The 23,019-nt window shown below is 49.4% G+C and overlaps 1 protein-coding gene across 1 annotated transcript; it reads right to left on the bottom strand.

Annotated features, from left to right (window-relative positions):
- Positions 1 to 5,700: 5,700 nt before the first annotated feature.
- On the bottom strand, positions 5,701 to 22,392 carry CLRN3 (clarin 3). The gene is made up of 3 exons (XM_027529229.1): positions 22,011 to 22,392; positions 12,982 to 13,161; positions 5,701 to 6,327 (listed from the first exon to the last, which is right to left on the bottom strand). Exons 1-3 carry the CDS (start codon positions 22,237 to 22,239, stop codon positions 6,047 to 6,049), a joined length of 690 nt encoding a protein of 229 aa, XP_027385030.1. The 5' UTR covers positions 22,240 to 22,392; the 3' UTR covers positions 5,701 to 6,046.
- Between the last annotated feature and the right edge of the window lie 627 nt (positions 22,393 to 23,019).

Raw genomic sequence — 23,019 nt, 5'->3', positions numbered from 1 at the left:
TGACTCTTTGCCACCGTATGGACGGCAGCACGCCAGGCCTCTCTGTCCTTCATTACCCCTGCTCAGACTCATGCCCATTGAGTCGGTGATGCCATCCAACCATCTCATCCTCTATCACCCCCTTTTCCTCCTGCCCTCAGTCTTCCCCAGAATCAGGGTCTTTTCTAATGAAGTCAGTTCTTCACATCAGGTGGCCTAAGTATTGGAGCTTCAGCTTCAGCATCAGTCCTTCCAATGAATATTCAGGGTTGATTTCCTTTAGGATTGACTGGTTTGATCTCCTTACTGTCCAAGGGATTCTCAAGAGTCTTCTCCATCACCATAATTAGAAAGCATCAGTTCTTTGGCGCTTAGCCTTCTGGTTCCTCCCTGTAGTTCAGACGGTAAAGAATCTTCCCACAATGGGGGAGACCTGGGTTCGATCCCTTGGGTGGAAAGATCTCCTGGAGAAGGGAATGGCAACCTACTCCAATATTCTTGCTTGGTGAATCCCATGGACAGAAGAGCCTGGTGGGCTACAGTCCATGGGATCGCAGAGAGTCGGACACAACTGAGCAACTGACACTTACTTAGCCTTCTTTATGGTCCAACTCTCACATTCGTACATGACTACTGGAAAAACCATAGCTTTGACTAGACAGACCTTTGTTGGCAAAGTAAGGTCTCTGCTAAACATGTAAGCACTTTGAAAATGAAACTTCTGTGGTCTGAAGCCTGTCACAAGGACAAATTCACTTTTCTTTTTTGGTGACTAGGACGTGGTCTGGAATTCTCAGTGATGCTCTAAGGATGATCAGTCTGTGGGTGGCGTGAGCCCCCAGTGCAGGAAGGGCAAGGAGCAGCCTGGGCTGGGCTGACCATCCTTTCGTGCAAAATCGCATTCAGGGCACTGAATGCTCCACAGACTTCCCAGGTCTTGGTTCCTCCTTGGGTTCAGCTTTAATAATCCAGTGACCCAGGTCAGCATGACTAACCGGGCCTCGCTTTCTATTTTAAGAAAGCACAAAGTCCTGAGGTCACTGGCTGCTGCCTGGTCTGGGCGTGCCTGGGAGGGTCATGTCAGGGAGACTCCACCCTCTGCGGTCAGGCAGAGGATGTACTTGAAGCAAGTTGGATCTGTTTCACCTGAGCAAGCGGCTCCTTTTTGTTCTGAATGAACCAGATCCGGGTCCCCTGTGAGGCACACAGATGTGGAAATGAGGGGCTGAGCCCCATGGGCAATGCCAGGAAGGCTATGGGTCCTGCTGGGCAGGGCTCAGGGGCAGGGACCCCTTCCTTGGTCCCTGCACTCCACCCCCAGCCTCCACCCCCAGCCTCTACTCAGCCTCCACCCTCAGCCTCTACCCTCACTCAGACACAGACACATGTTTGTGGAACAGAATCAAATATTGGTTAAGAAAAAAAAAAAGAACAAGGCCCTGGAGACCTGTGTTTCTTGTCTCTTTGCCACTTGCCAGCTTCGGATGCCTGGGCAAGTTTACTAACCTCCCTGGGTTTAAGTTGTTTGTTGCTCGTTGGCAGAACGAAAGAATTATTAATGTGGTTGCTAAAGGGGCAACAGGCTCTAGCTTTTGCAATCGCCACCACTCTCTGCCTGCTCCCGGTTCCGTGGGGAGGGGCCTGGCTGTCAGTTATCAAGACCTCTTTACATCCCTCATCGCAGTTCATTCTCACACCTCTGAGAGCAATGCTGCTACTACTGTGATCCCATTTCACAGATAATTAGAAGGAGGCCTGCTGAGATTAACTCCTCCAGTCCAGGCACCCTGACTGCAGACTTCCTCTGCTCAACCCCACATTGGTTGTCATTTCTATTATTAATTATTTATTGTTTTTTCATCTTGAGAAAACAGATGCTCAGAGAAGCGGATGGCTTTGCTGGCTTCTCGTGGCTAGCTATGAGATATCAGTTCAATTCAGTTTAGTTCAGTCACTCAGTCGTGTCCAACCCTTTGTGACCCCATGGACTGCAGCACACCAGGCCTCCCTGTCTAATAGTTTTGCCAAGAGAATGCACTGGTCATAGCAAATACCCTTTTCCAACAACACAGGAGAAGACTCTATACATGGACATCACAAGATGGTCAATACCAAAATCAGATTGACTATATTCTTTGTAGCCAAATATGAAGAAACTCTATACAGTCAGCAAAAACAAGATCGGGAGCTGACTGTGGCTCAGATCATGAACTCTTTATTGCCAAATTTAGACTTAAATTGAAGAAAGTGGAAAACCACTAGACCATTCAGGCATGACCTAAATCAAATCCCTTATGATTATACAGTGGAAGTGAGAAATAGATTTAAGGGACTAGATCTGATAGAGTGTGTGATGAACTATGGATGGAGGTTCGTGACATTGTACAGGAGACAGGAAGCAAGACCATCCCCAAGAAAAAGAAATGCAAAAAACCAAAATGTCTGTCTGAAGAGGTCTTACAAATTGCTATGAAAAGAAGAGACGCAAAAGGCAAAGGAGAAGAGAAAAGATGAGATGTCAGAGCAGTCTACAAATGGAGTCTCCAATTGGGTCCCCGTGTCCTGGGGGAGGAGGGGTTTGGGTTGAGGACAGAGGTTGAGGACCAGACGACAGACCACAGCCCCAGCTGCTAGGGAGGCACCGGCCCTCAGCACCCTTGGCCAGGGGACCTATGCATACCATGCCTTCTGGGGTGGGGGACTTGGGTGCCATGGTTGGGAGAGCCTGGAGGGGCTTGGGGACCAAGGAGCCTGGCTCCTCTCCAAGCTAGAGTTTCTGATTCTGAACTGACTCTAGACATCCTCTCCCACACATCCTCTCCCACGCATGCAGGGCGTGCATGCTGGTCCAGGCTGTAGAAAGCCATCAGATTAGACCACTAAGAACCTGGCTTCAGGTCTGCACTCAGTGGCTGGTTTCAGGGACGAAGAAGATGGTCTCAGGGTGGATGAGGGCAGTAGAAGGAGAGCCTGTTCTGGAAATTGGTAGGTGTCTGCCTACACTTTGCAGAACCGCCAGTTTCCAGGGCTTCCAAGAGGCCAACCAGAAAGCAGGAGGCTGCCGGGTCTACCTGTGTGGCTACGAGCCACACACAGGGGCACCAATACAGCACCTGGGGCTGGCTGCAGGATGGTTATTTAGACCCAGAGAAGTGTCAGACCCAAGGAGACAACTCCAATCCACAGGCTTTGGTGAGATGATCAAATGAAATTGTATTGCTGATGGTCAAGCTAACCTGGATTACCTGGAGGTCACTCCTTTCTCCCAGCATGCTTTGCAAGCATCAGCTCATTAGAGAAATCCCATCCCTTTGACATTAATTAGTAACTTTCTCTAGCATCATTATCATAGCCTCTATGTTCTTATAAAATGGAAGAGCACAGTATTCTCTATTGTAACCTAGCTCATCATAACAGGACCACGTGGGTTGACTGGAGTTCCTACGACAATCCCTGAAACATTCAAGTTTCATAGAACAGTCTGGACCCCTGAAAAATAATATTTCAACTGGTTCCATTAACACAAAAGTAAGAGAAGGCACGTTTGTTAAGCAGGTTTAGAACAGCAAGGCTTTCCAGGTGGCGCAGGGGTAAAGAACCCACCTGCAGTGCAGGAGACGAAGGTTTGATCCCTAGGTCGGGAAGATGGAGAAGGGAATGGCAACCCACTCCTTACGGAGTGGGAAATTCCGTAAGCAGAGGAGCCTGGTGGGGGGGCATCCATGGGGTCGCAGAAGAGTCAGACACGAGGGAGCAACTGAACAACAAAAGAGCAGCAAAGCATTACTCAGTGGCCCTTTTTCCCTGGAAAAAAAAGTCCCTCACAGCTCCAGGGACAGGAGGCCGGGGCAAGAGGCCAGGATTGGGTCTGTCAGGAGTGGCTGAGTCTGGAAGAGGGAGCTGGCCTGGTTGTTCCTTAAGAAGTGAGTGAAGTAAAAGTCGCTCAGTCGTGTCCGACTCTGCGACCCCATGGACCAGTCCATGGAATTCTCCAGGCCAAAATACTGGAGTGGGAAGCCTTTCCCTTCTCCAGGGGATCTTCCCAACCCAGGGATTGAACCCAGGTCTCCTGCATCGCAGGCAAATTCTTTACCAGCTGAGCCACAGGGGAAGCCCAAGGTTTTCACTGAATACACACACGGCTTCTTTACCTTCTACCTTCAGACGTAATAAGGGAGCCTATCTCTTCATCGCCCTAACTGTGAGCTGTAGTTCCACTTACCTGATTTTCCTATGTCTTAAATGTTTCCTCAAATCCCTGTATGATCTAAGGAGTGAGATAGTTTGTCCTCTAGAGACACCAAGCTCTGCTCAAACGCTGAGATGAGTAAATGCAGGCTTTACCTCTTGCCGTGTCCTTTGCACAAATGTTATACATGAAATGAGATGTAACTATTACCCTTAGCTTCCTTGTTACCTGTCCCTATTATTAAAATCTGATATAAAGTTCAAGCCTCCAAAGAACATAGATGCTTTTAGTGTCAAAGAATTTAGAACATTTTCACTGAGGTTAATCATATTTTTAATACATTCAGTTTCACAATAGGTTAATTTATTAGAATTATTAGAATAATTTATTAGAATTATAATTTTGACTTTGTACAACTTGGGGGTGAGAGGTTATGGAGAACTGACTTTTCAAAGACTGAACACAATTTTGTGACTAAGTACACATTTCACAGGGAATTTTGACTGCTTTTTGATGATCTGTCTTGACTGTTCAACGGCAATTTCCCTGGGGGCGGGTACCTGGCTTAGGTGTTAACCACATCGCAGGTACGCAGAGCTTCTCGAAGGAAAACAGTGTTATTTCCAGGGCAGATTGTTCATCTCTGCTAGTTTCCTAAAGGATGTATCCTTCTGTCCAAAGAACTGCTGCTTTGTAAATTACACTATGGGAATTCTGTTCCCTTAGGCTCTGGTTCTATCACAATGTGAAAGGTGATTATTTCAGAATCCTGACAACATTTACCCGGCTAAAGTGTAGGATATTCAAGCCTAAAAGATTCTCAAAGTGATTTTCTGAGAGAATATCCTACAGGCAAAGTAGGCCAAATCCACCTGGTGTTTTTTAAAAAATATCCCAGGGCATCCACCGTCCCCTCGTGAGCCATGAGCTAGTTCCTCCGGCCTGTGCTTGGAAGGCAACCCATCTCTGCACTGTGCACCTGCCCTGGCTCTGACTCAGGATATACCTGCAAGTCACAGACCAGGACCCCACTGCTTACTGAGCCTCCGGCCGCCAGGAGTCTGCGATGGGTGATGCTCTCTCACCCGTATCGGGGACACTGCAGCAACCGAGCAGAGCGTCAGCTGATGGGGTTTTCAGAACTCACCACAAAATGACATTTCTATTTTGACTGAACTAACCACAGTCTTTTTAAAGCAAAAACATATTTAAGCTTCTTAGCATGAGGCTATGGGGCTATAATTTCCATCTTTCCTTGATCTTCTTCCTTCCTCGTCTTTTCCCTGCCAAAAGTCTACCTTGGAAACTCAAAACTGAATGTCAGCCTCTCTACCCAGCACTGGGTTTAAGTTAGATCAGAGGCGGAGGGTCCAGAAGCCCAGGTCACACACCCCTAAGTCTCTCCTTTCCCCTCTAACACCCAGTCTAGGAAAAACAATTTCTGGATCCTCTGTGTCTACAAGTCTCCATTCACAGAGTGGAATCAAAATGCGTGGTCCCTGCTGTGGGGAATGAGGTCACAGGTAGCAAAGTGCTTTGAGCAACTCAAAGGGGAGGCGTGTAACACAAGCCTTTATTACTTAAGAGAGTGAGGCCGGGTCAGAAGGTCGACAGGCTCAGAATCATGGCCCTGCTTTGAACACGACACGGACCACAGAGCTTTCTTCTTCACATTCCCCACCCTCATGGGAAGCGTCTTTTGTCAAGGGTGCATCATTTATGAAGAGTGTACTGTCGTGAGATGTGAAAATTATCCCCAAGTGGCAGTCGGACAGGGCTACACTTTTACCTGCTGACTGACTCAGCCACGCCAGCCAGTTACTGCTCTGAGAGCTGGCGTACGACAGGAGACCTAGCCACCAAACGAAGACACACACTTCAGAATAAAATTCCATCCCTCGGCGCAGACTCCATGGGCTTTCTCTGCTCCTGCTTCCGCTGGTATCTGGCCTTCTGGTAGAAGATGATGATGACCGTGGTGACCACGTTTAGGAGGATGACCAGCAGGGTGAGCCAGAACGAGTATCTGTAAGCGTGGGCCGTCCCTTGCTGAGTGGCAGCTGGATAGAGTGGGTACAGCCTCTGGGCCAGCTCTTCCGAGAGACGATTGGACTGCGTGTTCCCCACAAAGAGCACCATGGTTATGAATGTGAAGGATGCTGAAGGGAAGAAAGAGTTTGTAAATAACACGGTGGTATATTTCAATGAATATTTTTATATTTAAGACCTTTTTTTAGTGGAGGTTAGTTGCTTTCCAACGTTGTGTTAGTTTCGGCTGTACAATGAAGCGAATCGGCCCCATGCATGCATGTGTCCCCTCCCTGTTGGACGTCCCGCCCCCCTACCCCAACTCCAGCCCTCTAGGTCACCACAGGGCCTTGAGCCGACTCCCTGTGCTATAGAGCAGGTTCCCGCCAAGCTACCTGTTTACACACGGTGGCGTGTGTATGTCCGCCTAATCTCCCCTTTCCTCCCACCCTCCCCTTCCCCTGTTGCCTACATATGTGTCTCTATTTCTGCCTTGGAAATAGTTTCATTTGTACCATTTTCCTGGATTCCATATATATGTATTAATGTACATTTTTAAGTTCATTTTTTTCCCCTTTATCAAACATGTACTCTGTGGGCATTCACTGACCATCTACACTGGGATTTACTCTCTTCTCCGCATTAGGGAGAAGGTAAAAGAAATGAAAAACGCATGCTAGACTCTAGACCCCAAAAGCTAACGATAACACAGGGCAGCTGTGACCAGGAGCAAACATTCAGCTCAAGCCCTTTCAGAACGAGTTGAACCCTGCCCACTTCCCAGAGCGATGAACTGAGCCTGTGCACTGCGTGAGCGACGGGACAAGTGACTGATCACAGGGGTCGACAGGACAACTGTCCAGAGAGGACCAGTGTGGTGGGGAGGCTGAGGCAGGACGAGGAAAAGAGCCAGCCCGAACATCCATCCATCGTGAGGCACAGTGAGCTCAGAGCGTCCGGGTCTGGGAGACACAAGTCCAGCTGATGGGGAGGGGTCTGGAGGGTTCTGAGCACCGGATACAGAGGTCGAGCCCACCTGGGCAGCTCTGAGCACCAGCCTGGCAACTGGGGTCTCATTCCACCCACAACAGGGGACAGCATTTAACCAGGAAAGCTCTCTTTAGTAAGTGAGTGAAAATCACTCAGTCGTGCCTGACTCTTTGCGACCCCATGGACTATACAGTCCATGGAATTCTCCAGGCCAGAATCCTGGAGTGGGTAGCCTTTCCCTTCAGGGTATCTTCCCAACCCAGGGATTGAACCCAAGTCTCCCACATTGCAGGTGGATTCTTTACCGGCCGGGCCATAGGGAAGTCGAAGAATACTGGAGTGGGTAGCCTATCCCTTCTCCAGCAGATCTTCCCAACCCAGGAATTGAACCAGGGTCTCCCGCATTGCAGGTGGATTCTTTACCAACTGAGCTATGAGGGAAGCCCTCTTTAGTAAACTCATCCTTATTCTTCACAATGTCCTGCACTAGAGAACTTTCCCCAGTCTTGGCTTTGGAAAGCCCCCTTGGCTTCAACCGTGGTTCTGGAGTCAGAGAGAGCAGGGTCAAGGCCTCCAGCCGCAGGTCTTGGGAGATGCGCTAAGCTGCTCTGAACCTCGATCCTCATCTTCCAAAGGTGGGGAGCTACAAACCCCAGGGAGCTTCGAGGCTGCTTGGGTCTGTGGGGGGTCGCTGGGGGATGGGTTTCCTTTCGCGGTCAGGAGGATATCCTAAAATCAACCATGGTGATGGTGGTGATGGTTGAACAGATCCGCGAATACACTAGAAATCACTGAATGGTGCCCTTAAATGGGTAGACTGTACAGTATGTGAGTCATATCTCAATAGATTGTTCAAAAAGGCAGAGGAAGGAGGGTCAGACGGCAGCTGTGCTGGATTTGTGGTGAGCCGTGCAGCGGAGTCGGGCTGACCGTGCCAGGCAGCCATCCAGGAGTCCCCAGGACAGAGGTCCAGACTGACACACGCTCTCTGACTCTTCCTCTGCTGACATTTACCCAAAACTAGGAGGACATTTGGCACCCAGTGTGCCCTGGTCATAACCCAGACCCAGGGAGCAGCCCTCCAGAGGCCCTAATTAGAGGGCTTCTGGGTGAGGCGTTTTCATTCCCCGTGATGAGTCTTTCATCTTAAACCTAATGCTTTTATTTCTTAATAATAACAGGAGTGGGAGTACACGAAGCCCCTCCCCTCTGCACTGTGTCTCACACCCCACAATTATCCCACATTCTGCTCTTGGGAAGTTTCTTCTAAAAGCTTTAGTCAGAAAGGAGCAAAACCCAGAAATGGGCTACACGCTGTTCTCTGAAGTGTATGCTCACGACTTTGACTTGAACCGTGAGGGGCACCCACCAACGGACACGGACACTGAGCTGAGCCCCCAGCAGAAGGGGACGCCGCTCACTGCCTGCTTCTGTGGTTCCTGGGACAGAAGGTTTACGGGGCCTGGAGGAAGCCCCGTGGCAGATGGAGGAGCACCGGAGGGCTCAGGGCGCTGGCCTTCCACCCCCCTGGCCTGTCCCTGTGGGCATGGGACCTGCCGATTATAGGTAATGATCCCTTATCAGGGCAGTCACCTTGAAAGTGAAAGTGAAGTCGCTCAGTCATGTCCGACTCTTTGCAACCCCATGGACAGTAGCCTACCAGGTTCCTCTGTCCATGGAATTTTCCAGGCAAGAGTACTGGAGTGGGTTGCCAATTCCTTCTCCAGGGGATCTTCCTGACCCAGGGATCGAACACAGGTCTCCTGCATTGTAGGCAGATGCTTTACCATCTGAGCCACCAGGGAAGCCCTTAAAATTCCTGGCTCTGACACTGAAACACTAGGTGGTTTTCCAGTAGAATTCCTTATTCAAGTGAAATCATATTCCATGCCCATTGGCATTGAATTTCAACAGAGATATGCAATGGTTTATTTTAGAGCTTGAATAGCTGAACAAGGACTTGAACGAAGTTTTGCATAAAGTTCAACAGTACTGCTGTGAACTTCCTCCAGACCAAGGGCTCCAGCCTGCAGATCAGCCGACAGACATGAGACGGAGGTGTGAGGAAGAAGCACAGGAAATAGTTCGGCACGCAAATTCCTCCCTGCTCTCGGGTTCCCAGGCTGAGGACCAAGCGTGTCGGAGCAGACCATCTGCAGTGCTCTCCCTGGCTCCGCCGTCATCTCCAGCACCTCTCAGACTACAGTTCTGTCCCCTGTGGTCAGGGTCACCACGCCAGGCTGGGCTCAGAGGGCACAGGGGCCCGGGAGGTGAGGCTGCACTTCATGTTTTTGTCCTCAAAGCAGCATCTCTTCCTGTTGCTTCAGAGACAAGCCAGCAAACTGCTCCCCTTCCTCCTGTAGCCAAGGAGCCTGTGTCCAAGCCCAGCCTGGAGAGGCGTGTGCGGCCCTTCTCTCGGCCTCCAGGGCACCTCAGGGCAGCCTGACCCCGCCCCCGGTGCCAGAGTGACCCGAGGCAGGGACCCAGAGATGGCATATTTGTGCACAAAGCCCGCTGCAGGCTGAGCCTCAGAGGGACCCGAGTTTTCAGCAAGTTCTTCAATCAAACAGGGCCCAAGTCTGCCCTTTGAGAGTTGGAGGCTGCTCACCTCCACCCTACACATCAAAGTCTCTGATTGTGCTTCTGCCCACCTCACAGCCGCTCTGTGTGTCAGAACTTGCCCCGAGCCTGGGGAGGAATGTGGCAGGAGCTTGCTGCCCGTCAAACAATTCTTTGTTGTTAGAACCAGGTGTGGACTGGGGGTGGGGAGGCTGCTGGCCTTGCTTCCCGTGTCTTCCTCGACAAACATGCATCAGGCCTCTGCCCTGGGCAAAGCCAGCTCATACTCAACAGTGGAGGAAGACACTGAAGCCAGGGGCTTCCTCCCGCAGAGACGAGGGGATGGGTTCTGGACCCTGCAGGTGTAGACGGAGCAACGAGAGTGGATTTTGTCCTGCTGGCCTCACACCCAACCCACCCCTCTGGTCCTAGTGATTGACATTGCTCTCAGATCCCCCCCTCAGACCCAGCTCCAGGTGCTCAGTGTCCTCAGCCAAGGTGGGTCAGTCAGTGAATTCAACCCTGCCAGCTATGGAGATGGCTCCGGAAATGGAGGAGGCCAACTCCAGCAAGAGTCAGGTTTTGGGGGGAAAAAGTTTCTTTTTTCCTGCAGTTGCTGCATCTGTGATGGGCCAGAAAGAACTGGCAGATGTCTTGCCTTTAGGAGGACCGCTACCTACTGACAGAGGGAACACTGGAGGAAGCAGAGGTCTGATGGCTCAGGCTGAGATCCTGGATCCAGCTGTACCTGAAGCCACCACTTCCCTCAGCTTCTTCATCACATGAGCAAGAATTAAAACAATCTATTCTTTTCACCCTGGGAATGAGTGCCAGTGAGTCTTGCCTTTGGTTTGGTTGACAGACGTGAACTACAGTCATAGAAGCAGCTTGGGGCACAGAACCCTGGTGTCCAGATGAGGGTCTCTGAGTTTGGAACCAACCCCTCCAGGTCCACCATGAGATGGGAAGCCCAAACGCTCACTCCTGGCTGGCAGCTCATGCCCTTTAAGTTGGGCATCTGCTTGTTTTGATCACAACTGCACAGAAAGAAAGAAAAGGGCTGGTCATGTGCAGATGTGGCTACACCAGCCTGATCCCAGACTCTCAGAGCTGAGAGGTGGGTGTGCAGGCCTGCCCAGGGCAGCCCGGATTTCCACCTGTTGTCCTGCATGATGTTTAGGAATCCCAGCTTGTTTGGTCAGAGTGTTGAGAAGCTCTCCCTTGTATCCATGCCAGAATGGGGGTGGCTTCTTAAATATGAGCTTGAAAGGCCACAGCGGAAGTGTGTGTGCACTCACACCAGCCAGGGCTGTGCTCAGGGCTTCCCTCCCCGGAGAGCCAGGTGTTCATGGTCTCAGCACAGCACTGCGGGGATCCACAGCACAGCGGCGCCTCCAGCCACCTACACTGGCCAGTGTGACGATGGCCTCACAGAAGGACAGGAAGCTGCCTAGAGCTCGTCATCCAAGGTGTCTTGATACCCCCATATCCAGAGCTCCTATCTTCTCCCTGAAAGTTCCTGGTCTGTGTTTAAATATACCACCTGCAACACACACATGACCACTGCCAGGGCCATCCCATTAATTCAGTTCAGTTCAGTCACTCAGTCGTGTCCAACTCTTTGTGACCTCATGGACTGCTGCATGCCAGGCCTCGCTGTCCATCACCAACTCCCAGAGTTTGCTCAAACTCATGTCCACTGAGTCGGTGATGCCATGCAACCATCTCATCCTCTGTTATCCCCTTCTCCTCCTGCCTTCAATCTTTTCCAGCATCAGGGGCTTTTCCAATGAGTCAGTTCTTCACATCAGGTGGCCAAAGTATTGGAGTTTCACCTTTAGCATCAGTCCTTCCAATGAATATTCAGGACTGATTTCCTTTAGGATTAACTGGTTGGATCTCCTTGCAGTCCAAGGGACTCTCAAGAGTCTTCTCCAACACCACAGTTCAAAAGCATCAATTCTTCAGCGCTCAGCTTTCTTTATGGTCCAAATCTCACATCCATACATGACTACTGGAAAAACCATAGCTTTGACTAGACAGACCTTTGTTGGCAAAGTAATGTCTCTGCTTTTTAATATGCTGTCTAGGTTGGTCATAACTTTTCTTCCAAAGAACAAACGTCTTTTCATTTCATGGCTGCAGTCACAATCTGCAGTGATCTTGGAGCCCCAAGAAAATAAAGTCTCTCACTATTTCCACTGTTTCCCCATCTATTTGTCATGAAGTGATGGGACCGGACGCCATGATCTTAGTTTTGTGAATTTTGAGTTTTAAGCCAGCTTTTTCACTCTCCTCTTTCACTTTCATCAAGAGGCTCTTTAGTTCCTTTATGTTTTCTGCCATAAGGGTGGTGTCATCTGCATATCTGAGGTTATTGATATTTTTCCTGGCAATCTTGATTCCAGCTTGTGGTTCATCCAGGCCGGCATCCCATTAGTAGGATGGGGCATTTTTGATCCACTCTTGAGATCAGGTTCTTGTGGTGGAGAGAAGGACAGAGCAGGAGAAGCCCCACTGTCGGGCAGGGGCAACAAGGCTCCCACTGGACCAAGCCCCTGGGCAAACACAGTGGCCCCAGAACCCATGAGACCTCAGAGAGTTCAAAACACTGTGACCGCAACTGGACCCCCCTTCCCATTCCCCACCCCAACACCTTTCCCCCCAAACAGACAACACAACCTCACAGCACCACCCAGCCAACACCCGGGATTCACAGGTCGCCCACAGCAAGGGCGTTGGCCCAGATGCTCCAATGGCCTTCTTGGAGGCTCTGCACCACCATCATGTTCAGATGTTAGGCCAAGTTGACTGCTGTTCTATGGGGGCAAGAAGTGGGCTAAATAAATGTGCATGTGTGTGTGTGCACGTGTGTGCCTCTCCACATCACATGGAGCCTCCTTTGCAGTCAAGCATGCAGCAGGAGCCCAGTGAATGCTTTATTGACGTGCGTGTTTCTGTTTAACGCCTCACCCTAGATACTCTAAGGCAAAGACTGGGTATATCATACATTTTTAACACCTAACACGCCCAACTTACCCACAGTCTGCCCCTCCCCAGGGCACCCAAAACACATCTGAAGATGCTGAATAAATGCTGTAGGCTTGCGAAAATAAGCCTCAGCCCTCCACACTCGACTCAGCACACTCTTAACGCCCAGGGTCCGACCGTGAGCGTGTGTGTCCTTGTGTGAGAGGGAACCAGGGGGACAGAGGCCGGGACTGGCCGGTACTGACCGCTGAGCCCGCTCCAGGTGTACACGCCCGTCGGCCCCAGGAACGTCTGGTAGGGGTTGCTGACGCTGTTGCAGAAGGTGAACCCAGCACTCAGCAGCGAACTAAACAAACCAAGGGCCAGAAACACGATGACCACCGAGTGAAGAGTCTTCGGAGAAGAATTGGTCAATGTCCCTAAAACTGAAACAAGGTCTGGTAAGTATGTGGTGCCCCCAACCCAAAGACCAGCTCTGGGCCCAAGGGCTGCTCCACCCTCCCGGGACCCCTTCCCACTTCGCCTGCTTAGGCACTGGGGCTAGACACCCTCAGCCTTTTCATAACAGTTCCATATTTCTGGAGTGCAGGGGAGTGCCCAACGTGGATTTGCACACATGTAAAATGAAACACGGATGTCCTGTGCCCTCTGCCATCAGTTCCTGCTTTCGTCACCCTCCTTTCTCTGACCACCAGCCAGCCTCCCCTGGAGTCCATCTGCTTTCCCCGTTCCCTTCGCGTTTACAATACAAGATGGTCAGACACCAGAGGCGCAGTGGCCCCACTCTTACCTGGAAGCCCAGCCACGCGTTTATAGCACATCTCCAAGAGCTGTCTGTGCATTGAGCCCCTTAGGAGACTGCCGTTACAGTCAGTACAGTGTTTACCAGGACGTTCCGTGAAAGAAGGTAGAACCAGACTGGGAGTAAGATTTCGGAGTCCTCAGTAATCCGCTAACAGCATCACGGGAAGAGCAAGGGTGGGAACCTTGGTAGGCGAGATGAGAAAGCCTTCCTCAGCGCTCAACCAGCCCCAAGAAAAAGGACTGGAAAAGGCAAAACGGTTGTCTGAGGAGGCCTTACAAATAGCTGAGACAAGAAGAGAAGCAACAGGCAAAGGAGAAAAGGAAAGATATATCCATCTGAATGCAGAGTTCAGATGGAAAGCCTTCCTTAAAGATCAATGCAAAGAAATAGAGGAAAACACTAGAATGGGAAAGACTAGAGATCTCTGCAAGAAAACTAGAGATACCAAGGGAACATTTCATGCAAAGATGGGCTCAATAAAGGACAGAAATGGTATGGACCTAACAGAAGCAGAAGATATTAAGAAGAGGTGGCAGGAATACACAGAAGAACTATCATCATCTCACATGCTAGCAAAGGAATGCTCAGAATCCGTCAGTAGTAAGTGAACTGAGAACTTCCAGATGTTCATTCTGGATTTAGAAAAGGCAGAGGAACTGGAAATCAATTGCCAACATCCGTTGGATCATCGAAAAAAACAAGAGAGTTCCAGAAAAACATCTACTTATGCATCATTGACTATACTAAAGCCTTTGACTGGGTGGATCACAATAAACTGTGGAAAATTCTGAAAGAAAAGGGAATACCAGATCACCTTACCAGAGAAATCTGAATGCAGGTAAGAAGCAACAGTTAGAACCAGACATGGAACAACAGACTGGTTCCAAATTGGGAAAGGAGTATGTCAAGGCTGTATACTGTCACCCTGCTTATTTAATTTATATGCTGAGTATATCACGAGAAATGTCAAGCAAGCTGAAGCATAAGCTGGAGTCAAGATTGCCGGGAGAAAAATCAATAACCTCAGATATGCAGATGACACCACCCTTATGGCAGAAAGTGAAGAAGAACTAAAGAGCCTCTTGATGAAAGTGAAAGAGGAGAGTGAAAAACCTCGCTTAAAACTCAACGTTCAAAAAACTAAGATCATGGCGTCCGGTCCCATCACTTCATGACAAATAGATGGGGAAACGATGGAAACAGTGATAGACTTTATTTTCTGGGGCTCCAAAATCACTGCAGATTGTGACTGCAGCCATGAAATTAAAAGACTCTTGCTCCTTGGAAGAAAAGCTATGACTAAACTAGACAGCATGTTAAAAAGCAGAGACAAAGGTCTGTCTAGTCAAAGCTATGGTTTTTCCAGTAGTCATGTATGGATGTGAGAGTTGGATTATAAAGAAAGCTGAGCACCGAAGAATTGATGCTTTGGAACTGTGGTGTTGGAGAAGACTCTTAAGAGTACCTTGGACTGCAAGGAGATCCAACCCGTCCATCCTGAAGGAGATCAGTCCTGGGTGTTGACTGGAAGGACTGGTGCTGAAGCTGAAACTCCAATACTTTGGCCACCTGATGTGAAGAACTGACTCATTGGAAAAGACCCTGATGCTGGGAAAGATTGAGGGTAGGAGGAGAAGGGGGTGACAGAGGATGAGACAGTTGGATGGCATCACTGACTCAATGGACATGAGTTTGAGCAAACTCTGGGAGTTGGTGATGGACAGGGAGGCCTGCCGCCCATGGGGTCCCAAAGAGTCAGACACGACTGAGTGACTGAACTGAACTGAGGAACCAGGGTGGGGGCGGGAGAGAAAGGGTCAGAGCTTCCTTCTTTTCATTCCTGTTTCTCAGGGCCCTGAGGAGACAGCCGGAGTTTCTCACACCTTCAGCCAAAGCAGCTTAAAAGAACAAAAACCGAAACAGCCACGGAAGATTTCTTGTTCTGCTGTGGGTGGCGAGTTTTAAGGAACAGGGCCCTGGAAGCCAGAGGGGACCCCGGATGCTGTGCAAGCAGGAGCTGCAGAGTGTCATGCCAGCCCGTGTCCTGGGAACAAGGAGCCCTCCATCTGCAAGGTGGCCCTTTTCATCCCTGTGGTATCGTATCCATTCAAAGGTTCTTCATCCTGCATTTCTATGATATTAACCCTGGGTCTTAATGCTCCTTTGGGACCAATGCAGAATCCACTCCATCCTCTCCTGCCTGGAGCTTCTCCCAATATTTGAAAAGAGGATGTAAACCCAGTGTGTTATTCATAAAATGAGATCCCACAGCTCCTGCCATCCTGGCCCTGACTCTACACACACTCTAGTCTGACCGTCCTTCCCATTCATGATGGCCAGATGGGCTCAGCACTCCTGTTAAGATGTGACACTCCCTGCGCCATCCTCTGTCTATCTCTAACACCTACGTGTTAGTCGCTCAGACATTTTTATTTTAAACCAGCAGTATTCTGTGAAGGAGCTAAATTTGTCATCAACGGACAGAGGGTAGATGTGAAAGAGATTTGAACCAGCAAGTCTGCCTTCAGACATCCCGGCAGTGGGGATATGGTCGTAAAGACCCTCGTGCATGAGAGAATTCATCCTGATGGTCAGGTCACGTGGCCCGGCCTGGGCTGGAAGCGTCCCTGGCTGGATGGAGCAGGGACGCAATGCCAGGCGTGCAGGGCTGAGCAGAAGGTAGGCAAGCGTGGCAGCTGAAGCCTGCAGAAGAGGACAGAGGCAGGAAAGGAAACGGCCAGGAGGGAGACACGGGTGTGGTCTCTGGTGAGCAGCCACAGCCCTGCCAACCCCACAGGAGACCAGGAAGGACGGGAGAGGGAAATACCATCTCAGCAACATGCAGGCCATGAGCTCACTGCCCAGGGAGCCGGGCCCTGGGGGCAGAGTCCAGCGCACACACGGCTGGTCCGCTCCTCCCTGGTACTGTCTGGCCCTGTCACTATTTCTGTTAGTGACCCATGGGCGGGGATTTCTGTTAGTGACCCATGGGCGGGGATTTCTGTTAGTGACCCATGGGCGGGGCTCAGTGCTCTGCACAGCTCGCTGGTTTACACACTCTGGATATGTCCTCTGGGTGATGCGCTCGGTAAGAACTCTGACAGGCCTTGGCTTAACTGAGGACATGGTCCTCTCTGTCACCCACTGATGCCCAGGTGAGGAGCCCTGCCCTCCCGGGAGGAGGGACCACCTGCACTGAGACTGTTCCAGGGTCCAGCCCTCAAGCCCGAGGCTCGGGCTTCTTGGTCTGTCTCACCCCAGAGACGAGTGAGGAGCTTTGCCAGGCTGTGAGGCAGCACACAAGTATTTAACAACTTGTGGAAGATGACGCCAGAGTAAAAAACAAGAAGCAGGACACACCTGTTTCAAGGCACAAGGTCAAATGCTGTGGATCCTTCCAAACTTAGTCATCCCCGGGAAGAACTGCTTCTCCTGCGTTCCACGACCCTCTGGCTCTGCCTCAGCATCAAGGAGGAAGCTCCAGCACCAGATCAGGAGTTTCCTGGGGACTAAGGGAACTCTGTCCTTAGCCAATGGGACATAATTTGGATACTTAACTAGAAAATAGGGCTTCCCAGAGGGCACTCGTGGTAAAGAACCCGTCTGTCAATGCAGGAGACACAGAAGATGCAGATTCAATCCCTAGGTCCCCTGGAGGAGGAACTGGCAACCCACTCCAGTATCCTTGCCTGGAAAATTCTATGGACAGAGCCACCTGGCAGGCAACAGTCTATAGGGTTGCAATGAGTCGGATATGACTGAGCAACCGGGCACAACTAGAAAATAAAAATTTCAGCATGGGAAAAATGTCACGTGTCCAAGTGCCTGAAGTCCCCTAGGGAAACTTTCTTACTAACTCTGTAAATGGGGGGTCATTTGTGAATGGTGAACATTTTAGAGTAAATTAGAAAGGAACAATCTGGTGAAGCTCAGTGGTAAAGAATCCACTTGCCGATGCAGGAGTCCTGGGTTCGATCCCTGGGTTGGGAAGATCCCCTGGAGTAGGAATTCCACTCCACTATTCTTGCCTGGAGAATCCTACGGACAGGGAAGCCTGGTGGGCTACAGTCCATGGGGCCACAAAGAGTCAGACATGACCGAGCGACTGGGCACATACCCAGACATCAGTTCTCAAAGGGGAGTCAATTTGACTCATACTTTTCTATGAATTAATGTGACAATTTATATTAAGTTTAACTGCCACATTTCAAAATTGTATTTCAGCTTCTGAGTCCCCTGCCGCACAGGTGTGACAGCCGTATCTCCTGCACCTTCCAGCCACCCAACCTTCCTCTCAACCCCGCTTAGAACTCAGAGAGTGAAAGCTAGAAATTCGGTGAAAGTTGAGTAAGAATGAAATCACAATCAACCTCCACAGCATCTGACAGCTGCTTTCTGCCTACAAAATTAGCAAATACATTCAGTTCTTTTTTTCTTGTTTTGAGGGGCCCAAGCGTCAGAATTGAGAAAGCCATCTCACAATTGGACCCAATTGTCCGGATTCTGGCAGCTCCGGCAAAGAGGCCAGAATGCACTGGGAGGTGGGCAGTGCGGAAGTGAGGGGTCATCTGAACATCCGGGCTTCCTGGGCCTAAAGATTTATATTCAAGCCCCGCTGGCCACCTGGCCCTTCTAGTCTGTGAGAAACTGAGGCAGAGCCGCTGGCTTTTATTGGGGAGGAGCAGCCTCCATGCCCCACTCAAGCATCTGGACACCAGGGGGCCTGACCCAAGGGAACTCCTGAGTCTCTGGGCCCCAGTGTACCCCTGGAAGGGCTCATTGACTTCACAGACACCAGAGTGTGGCCTGGGAGCTCTCCCGGGACGTCCCAGCTGCTGGCCTGGGAAACTGACCAGGGTTATCTCAGTCGGGGAAGGGGGGCAGGTGGCTTCCAAGGTGGCTCGACGCAGTGGTTTAGAATCCCTGGGTTGGGAAGATCCCTTGGAGGAGCAAATGGCAACCCACTTCAGTGGGCTGAAGTGGAGAGCTCCAGTTATCTTGCCTGGGAAAGTCCATGGACAGAGGAGCCTGGTGGGCTACAGTCCATGGGGTCACAAAGAGTCAAACACAACTGAGCGACTGAGCATGCATACACACACATCTCTGTGAGAAGAGTAGGGAAAAGCCTTTTCTGCCCCTTTATGCTCCACCTCCCAGTGGGGTCACATCTCTAGTGGCAAATAAGAAGTCACTCCTACCCGAGGGAAAGTATGGGATGTATGTGGGGTAGGACTGGTGGGTTGGAGTGTTAAGAAGGGACTTTTTGTACATTCTGGAGAGATAAACCTCCTTTCTTTGTTCTTGCAGTTACTTGATTTTTCTGCTCCAGATTCACTTCCTTCATCATTTTAAATGTGAGCCAATAGTACAACTCTAAGTTCCCTGAGAACAGAAAGGGATGGGAAATAGACTTGGAGGAGGAGAGGCACATTTGGGGTGAAACACCCCAGTGTTCTCATAGCGACCTGCACATGCCTTTAACCTACAAGTAGGGCAGGCTCCTGGATTTAACCGATAAGGGTGTCTTTCTCTAGGAAGACCGAGTGGTGAATCCACCCAGGCAGGGGCTCTGTGCAGTTCCACTCAGGATCCAAGCCCCTCACTTATGTAACAGCTGCCCAGGGAGGATTTTTTTTAACTGAAATTAAATAACTAGAACTTTTGGCGTAGCCAGGCAACGTGCTCACTCATGGACACATGGTCCTTTTCATCTGGGTGTTGGGCAAGCTGGGATTCTCAGGATGAGGCTGGTGGAGCTCCCGGTGAAGCTGAGCTGCCCAAACAGTCTAGTTATACCATGGAGAGGTTCCTCCCCAGGTTGGACTGATTATTTTCCCCCGGGTGACACACCGTTGGCTGAATTATTTTTGCACGTTGAGCTCAGCCACTGTCGCTTCATGCTGCTCTTTCATTTCAGAAATCGACAGCCCCAGACTGGCACCATGTGATAAATCTTAGGCTGGAACAGAACAGGGTTTTAGCAATATTTATAACGCTTTGGAGGTTTCAGTCAGAACTCTTCCTGGCTAAGAAACTGACCTGGTTAACTTCTTATGTGAAAAGGCAATCCATCACTGCAGGGCAGAAAAGTGGCATTCATATCAATGACTTTACTGTGCTGCCAATGGCCGGTTTCTGATTGGAAATGAGCCTGTGTGGTCCTGAGGAAACCATCTCATTGCAGGCTTGTAACTCTGCTCCCTGGGGACTGTGTCCACACACCTACACCAGCCAAGGCACCATCTACCCTGTGGCTAAGTGGCTTTTCCCCTCTCTGCAAAGACAGTTGGCAAGTGTTCCCACTTCAATGACTGCTAAAGCTGCCTGCACTGAAGGCCCCCTGGGTTCTGAGCGGTCCCAAGCAGATTGTTACCCCCTGAAATTGAGCAGCACCTCAGTGTCTGGGAGGTGGAGTGCTGTCTAAACACCTGTGTGGCTGGAGGCAAGGACCTGAAGCTGGAATGTGGGTCTCTGGGGACCAAGAATAAAAAAGGAGAGCCAGGCAAGGCAAATGCAAATACTCTGCCTCCTTTGTGGGCACACACTGCCCTGCAGTGCCCACCGGGCCCTGCCGCCTTCAGGGTTATCATTGCCCACGGCTGTCCCCACCCTCCGACAGTCACCGGGCTCACGTCACCCCCACAGGGCTCTAGAGACAGGCTGGCCCACCCAGATCTCCTCTGAGCGCCCCAGGGGGCAGGGAGTCAGGGAACCCACTGAAGCCCTTTACCTCAAATGGGAACCAACTGGCTGTAAACAGACACTACGAAAATTTAAAAATTCCCAGACTGTTAACTCGTACTTTCAGACTTGAACACGTATCTGGAAATTCAGGAGCTGGAGGGAGTTTTGGTTTCGCAAATTGTATTCACCGAACTGAAAGTGGGACTGAGTCTTTGAAAGTCTTTGTCTCTTGTTGCCACGAAGTGAATTCTCCTTTTCCCGAGGAGCTGAGGTCGGTACCAGAAGAGATGTGTAACGCTGCTAAAATACTGGCAGAGACTGCTTTTGCTAAGGTCTAAAATGCAGATTCATAATTTTTAAATATAATTATGCTGCTCTGGAATTAAGGAAATCATTTCATTAATAAGGTCACGAATTAGAGCTAGAACTTGGAGTTACGGTCAAAGGCTCAAACTCCCAACATTATGCGTGGCATGAGGACTAAACACTCCATTTGTGTAAGACAGAAAATGATGCAAGTTTAGGGCTTCCCTGGTGGTCTAGCGGCTAAGACTCCAAGCTCCCAGTGCAGGGGGCCCAAGTTCGGTCCCTGGTCAGGAAACTGGATCCCACACGCAGCAACTAAAGAGCCACATGCTGTAAGTAAAAGGTCCCACGACCAAGTGGGAGTCACACAACTTAGTCCCACAACTAAGATCTGGTGCTGAAAATAAATAAATGAATAAAAATAAACACTAAAAAAGGCAAGTCAGCACTTGAACAGAATTAGACTTCTGTAATATAGCTGAGAGCTTTTTGTGTCTTATAAACCTACCATCTTATGGCCTCAGGAAACACTAGTTTAAAAAAAAATGACGTATGTTTACAAGGAAAGAGGTGATGATTGCCTAATACCTGATAAAGCCTGTATAGTAAGCTGCATTGAAACATTATTCAGAACAAAATCTATTTAAGGTGCTAAATAGTTTATAAATTATGTTTTTAAATTTAGAAAGCAATGGTATGTATTTAAACTTCGAATGCCAAGTAAGTAGCTAAATTCTGCTTATTCGCAATGAATTTTTGTTGTCTACACATTGAGAGTAGAGCAGTAGTGTGTACAAAATAAAAAAAATAGGAATTTCTGTAAAATATTCAATTAATATAAGTGATGGAAATTTGATATCAATTCCAACAGCAATGAGATTGTTTGGAAGTAAGAATGCAAATTCAAATCATTGAAAGAAATGAGGCTGAGATACAGGGGTAAGAAATTGCCCATATTTTCTACTTCATATTTTCTTGTCAATAAACTCTGGTGCTGTTTAAGCCTTCCCTGTGGCTCAGATGGTAAAGAATCTGCCTGCAATGCAGGAGACTCAGGTTCAATCCCTGGGTTGGGAAGATTCTCCTGGAGAAGAGAACAGCAACCCACCCAAGTATTCTTGTCTGGGAAATCCCAAAGACAGAGGAGCCTGGTGGGCTAAGATCCATGGGGTCGCAAAGAGTCGGAGATGACTGAGCGACTAACACACACACACACACACACACACACACACACACACTGTTTAAACACAACTCTACTAGAAGGATTTAGACTGTTTTGCTAATAGACCCAACCAGACCGGAGGAAGCTGAAAAAATTTGGCGAATTTTCAAGATTAAAAATATGAGATCGTATCTACAGCCCAATTAAAATTTACCAGGAAATTATTTCTGAAGGGCTATTTGACCAGAATACAGGATGGCGTGAATTTTACCCAGTTATTTCAGCCTCACTGCGCGCATTCAAAGAGCTATAATTACCTTCAAAATTTTTGTCCGACTCTGCAAGTCCGTGATTCAGTTCTTGAACACTCTTCCCACGAAGGAGTCCATAGGTGATGATCACACTACCATTCGAAGAAGAGTCGCTGATGGCGATCGTACTGCGGATCCACTGTTGGGTCGCCAGAACGAAGCAAAGGACGATGAAAGCCCCCAGGCTGGTGACGAAGCTGAGTAAGAACGTCAGTGTTTTCTTTGCCGTCGGCATTTTCTCAGGACAATAAGGGTCCTCGGGTTTTAAGCAGAGATCTTTTTACACTATTTTGGGGCCTTCTCATTTGGAGTCCAGTGTTTAGAAATGGAGTCTCACACTTTCTTGTGAGATATAAAACCTCACTCTTCAAGAGGAAGGGTTACACTGATGAACATTGGACTGTGACTACGGCCATAAAGATTTACGGTAGCTGAACTTTGGTCTGGAGTGACGGGTTGCTATGGTTACAGCCCACCGGGAGGAACAAGGGATAAACACTGTCTTCCCGAGACATCGCCAATCACACAACTAACTTAGGCCTCTTTTTTTTCAAGTGCTTTAGAAACAAAATCAGCCTACCACATCAGGACAGAAGTAGAATTCCTAAATAATATGCCCTGTACCCCTCAAATGTTACCGATTCTAGCAGCCAACAACACAGAGTCCCATCAGCCGAGGGTTAATGATGTGACCCTAACAAAGGTTCCAAAGGAAATCCTAAGGAGATGAAGCTCTTGCCGCAGGTCCTAGGGATTGGGAAGAGGAAAGCTGACACCTTATTTTTAGACTTTGATAAAGAAGTGCGCCTTTCAAATTTCCTCTTTCAAACTGGATCACACTCCTCGGTTAAACTGTAACTTGAGAGGTTTCATCTCTCTCCTTAGTTCTCTGATGGACCTGATTCTGAACAATCCTGCTTTGTCTTTGCGACTCCGTTCTCTCTGTTGAGCGGTGAATAGTTTGTAAACGATCCTTTCTGGCCCTTAGAGGAAGTCCTCCATTTGTCAAGAAGAT

This window comes from Bos indicus x Bos taurus, chromosome 26 (assembly GCF_003369695.1).
Source record: "Bos indicus x Bos taurus breed Angus x Brahman F1 hybrid chromosome 26, Bos_hybrid_MaternalHap_v2.0, whole genome shotgun sequence".
Taxonomy (NCBI): Eukaryota; Metazoa; Chordata; class Mammalia; order Artiodactyla; family Bovidae; genus Bos; species Bos indicus x Bos taurus.
The sequence above is the reverse complement of the archived record's forward strand: the minus strand, read 5'-3'. Positions and strand labels throughout refer to the sequence as shown.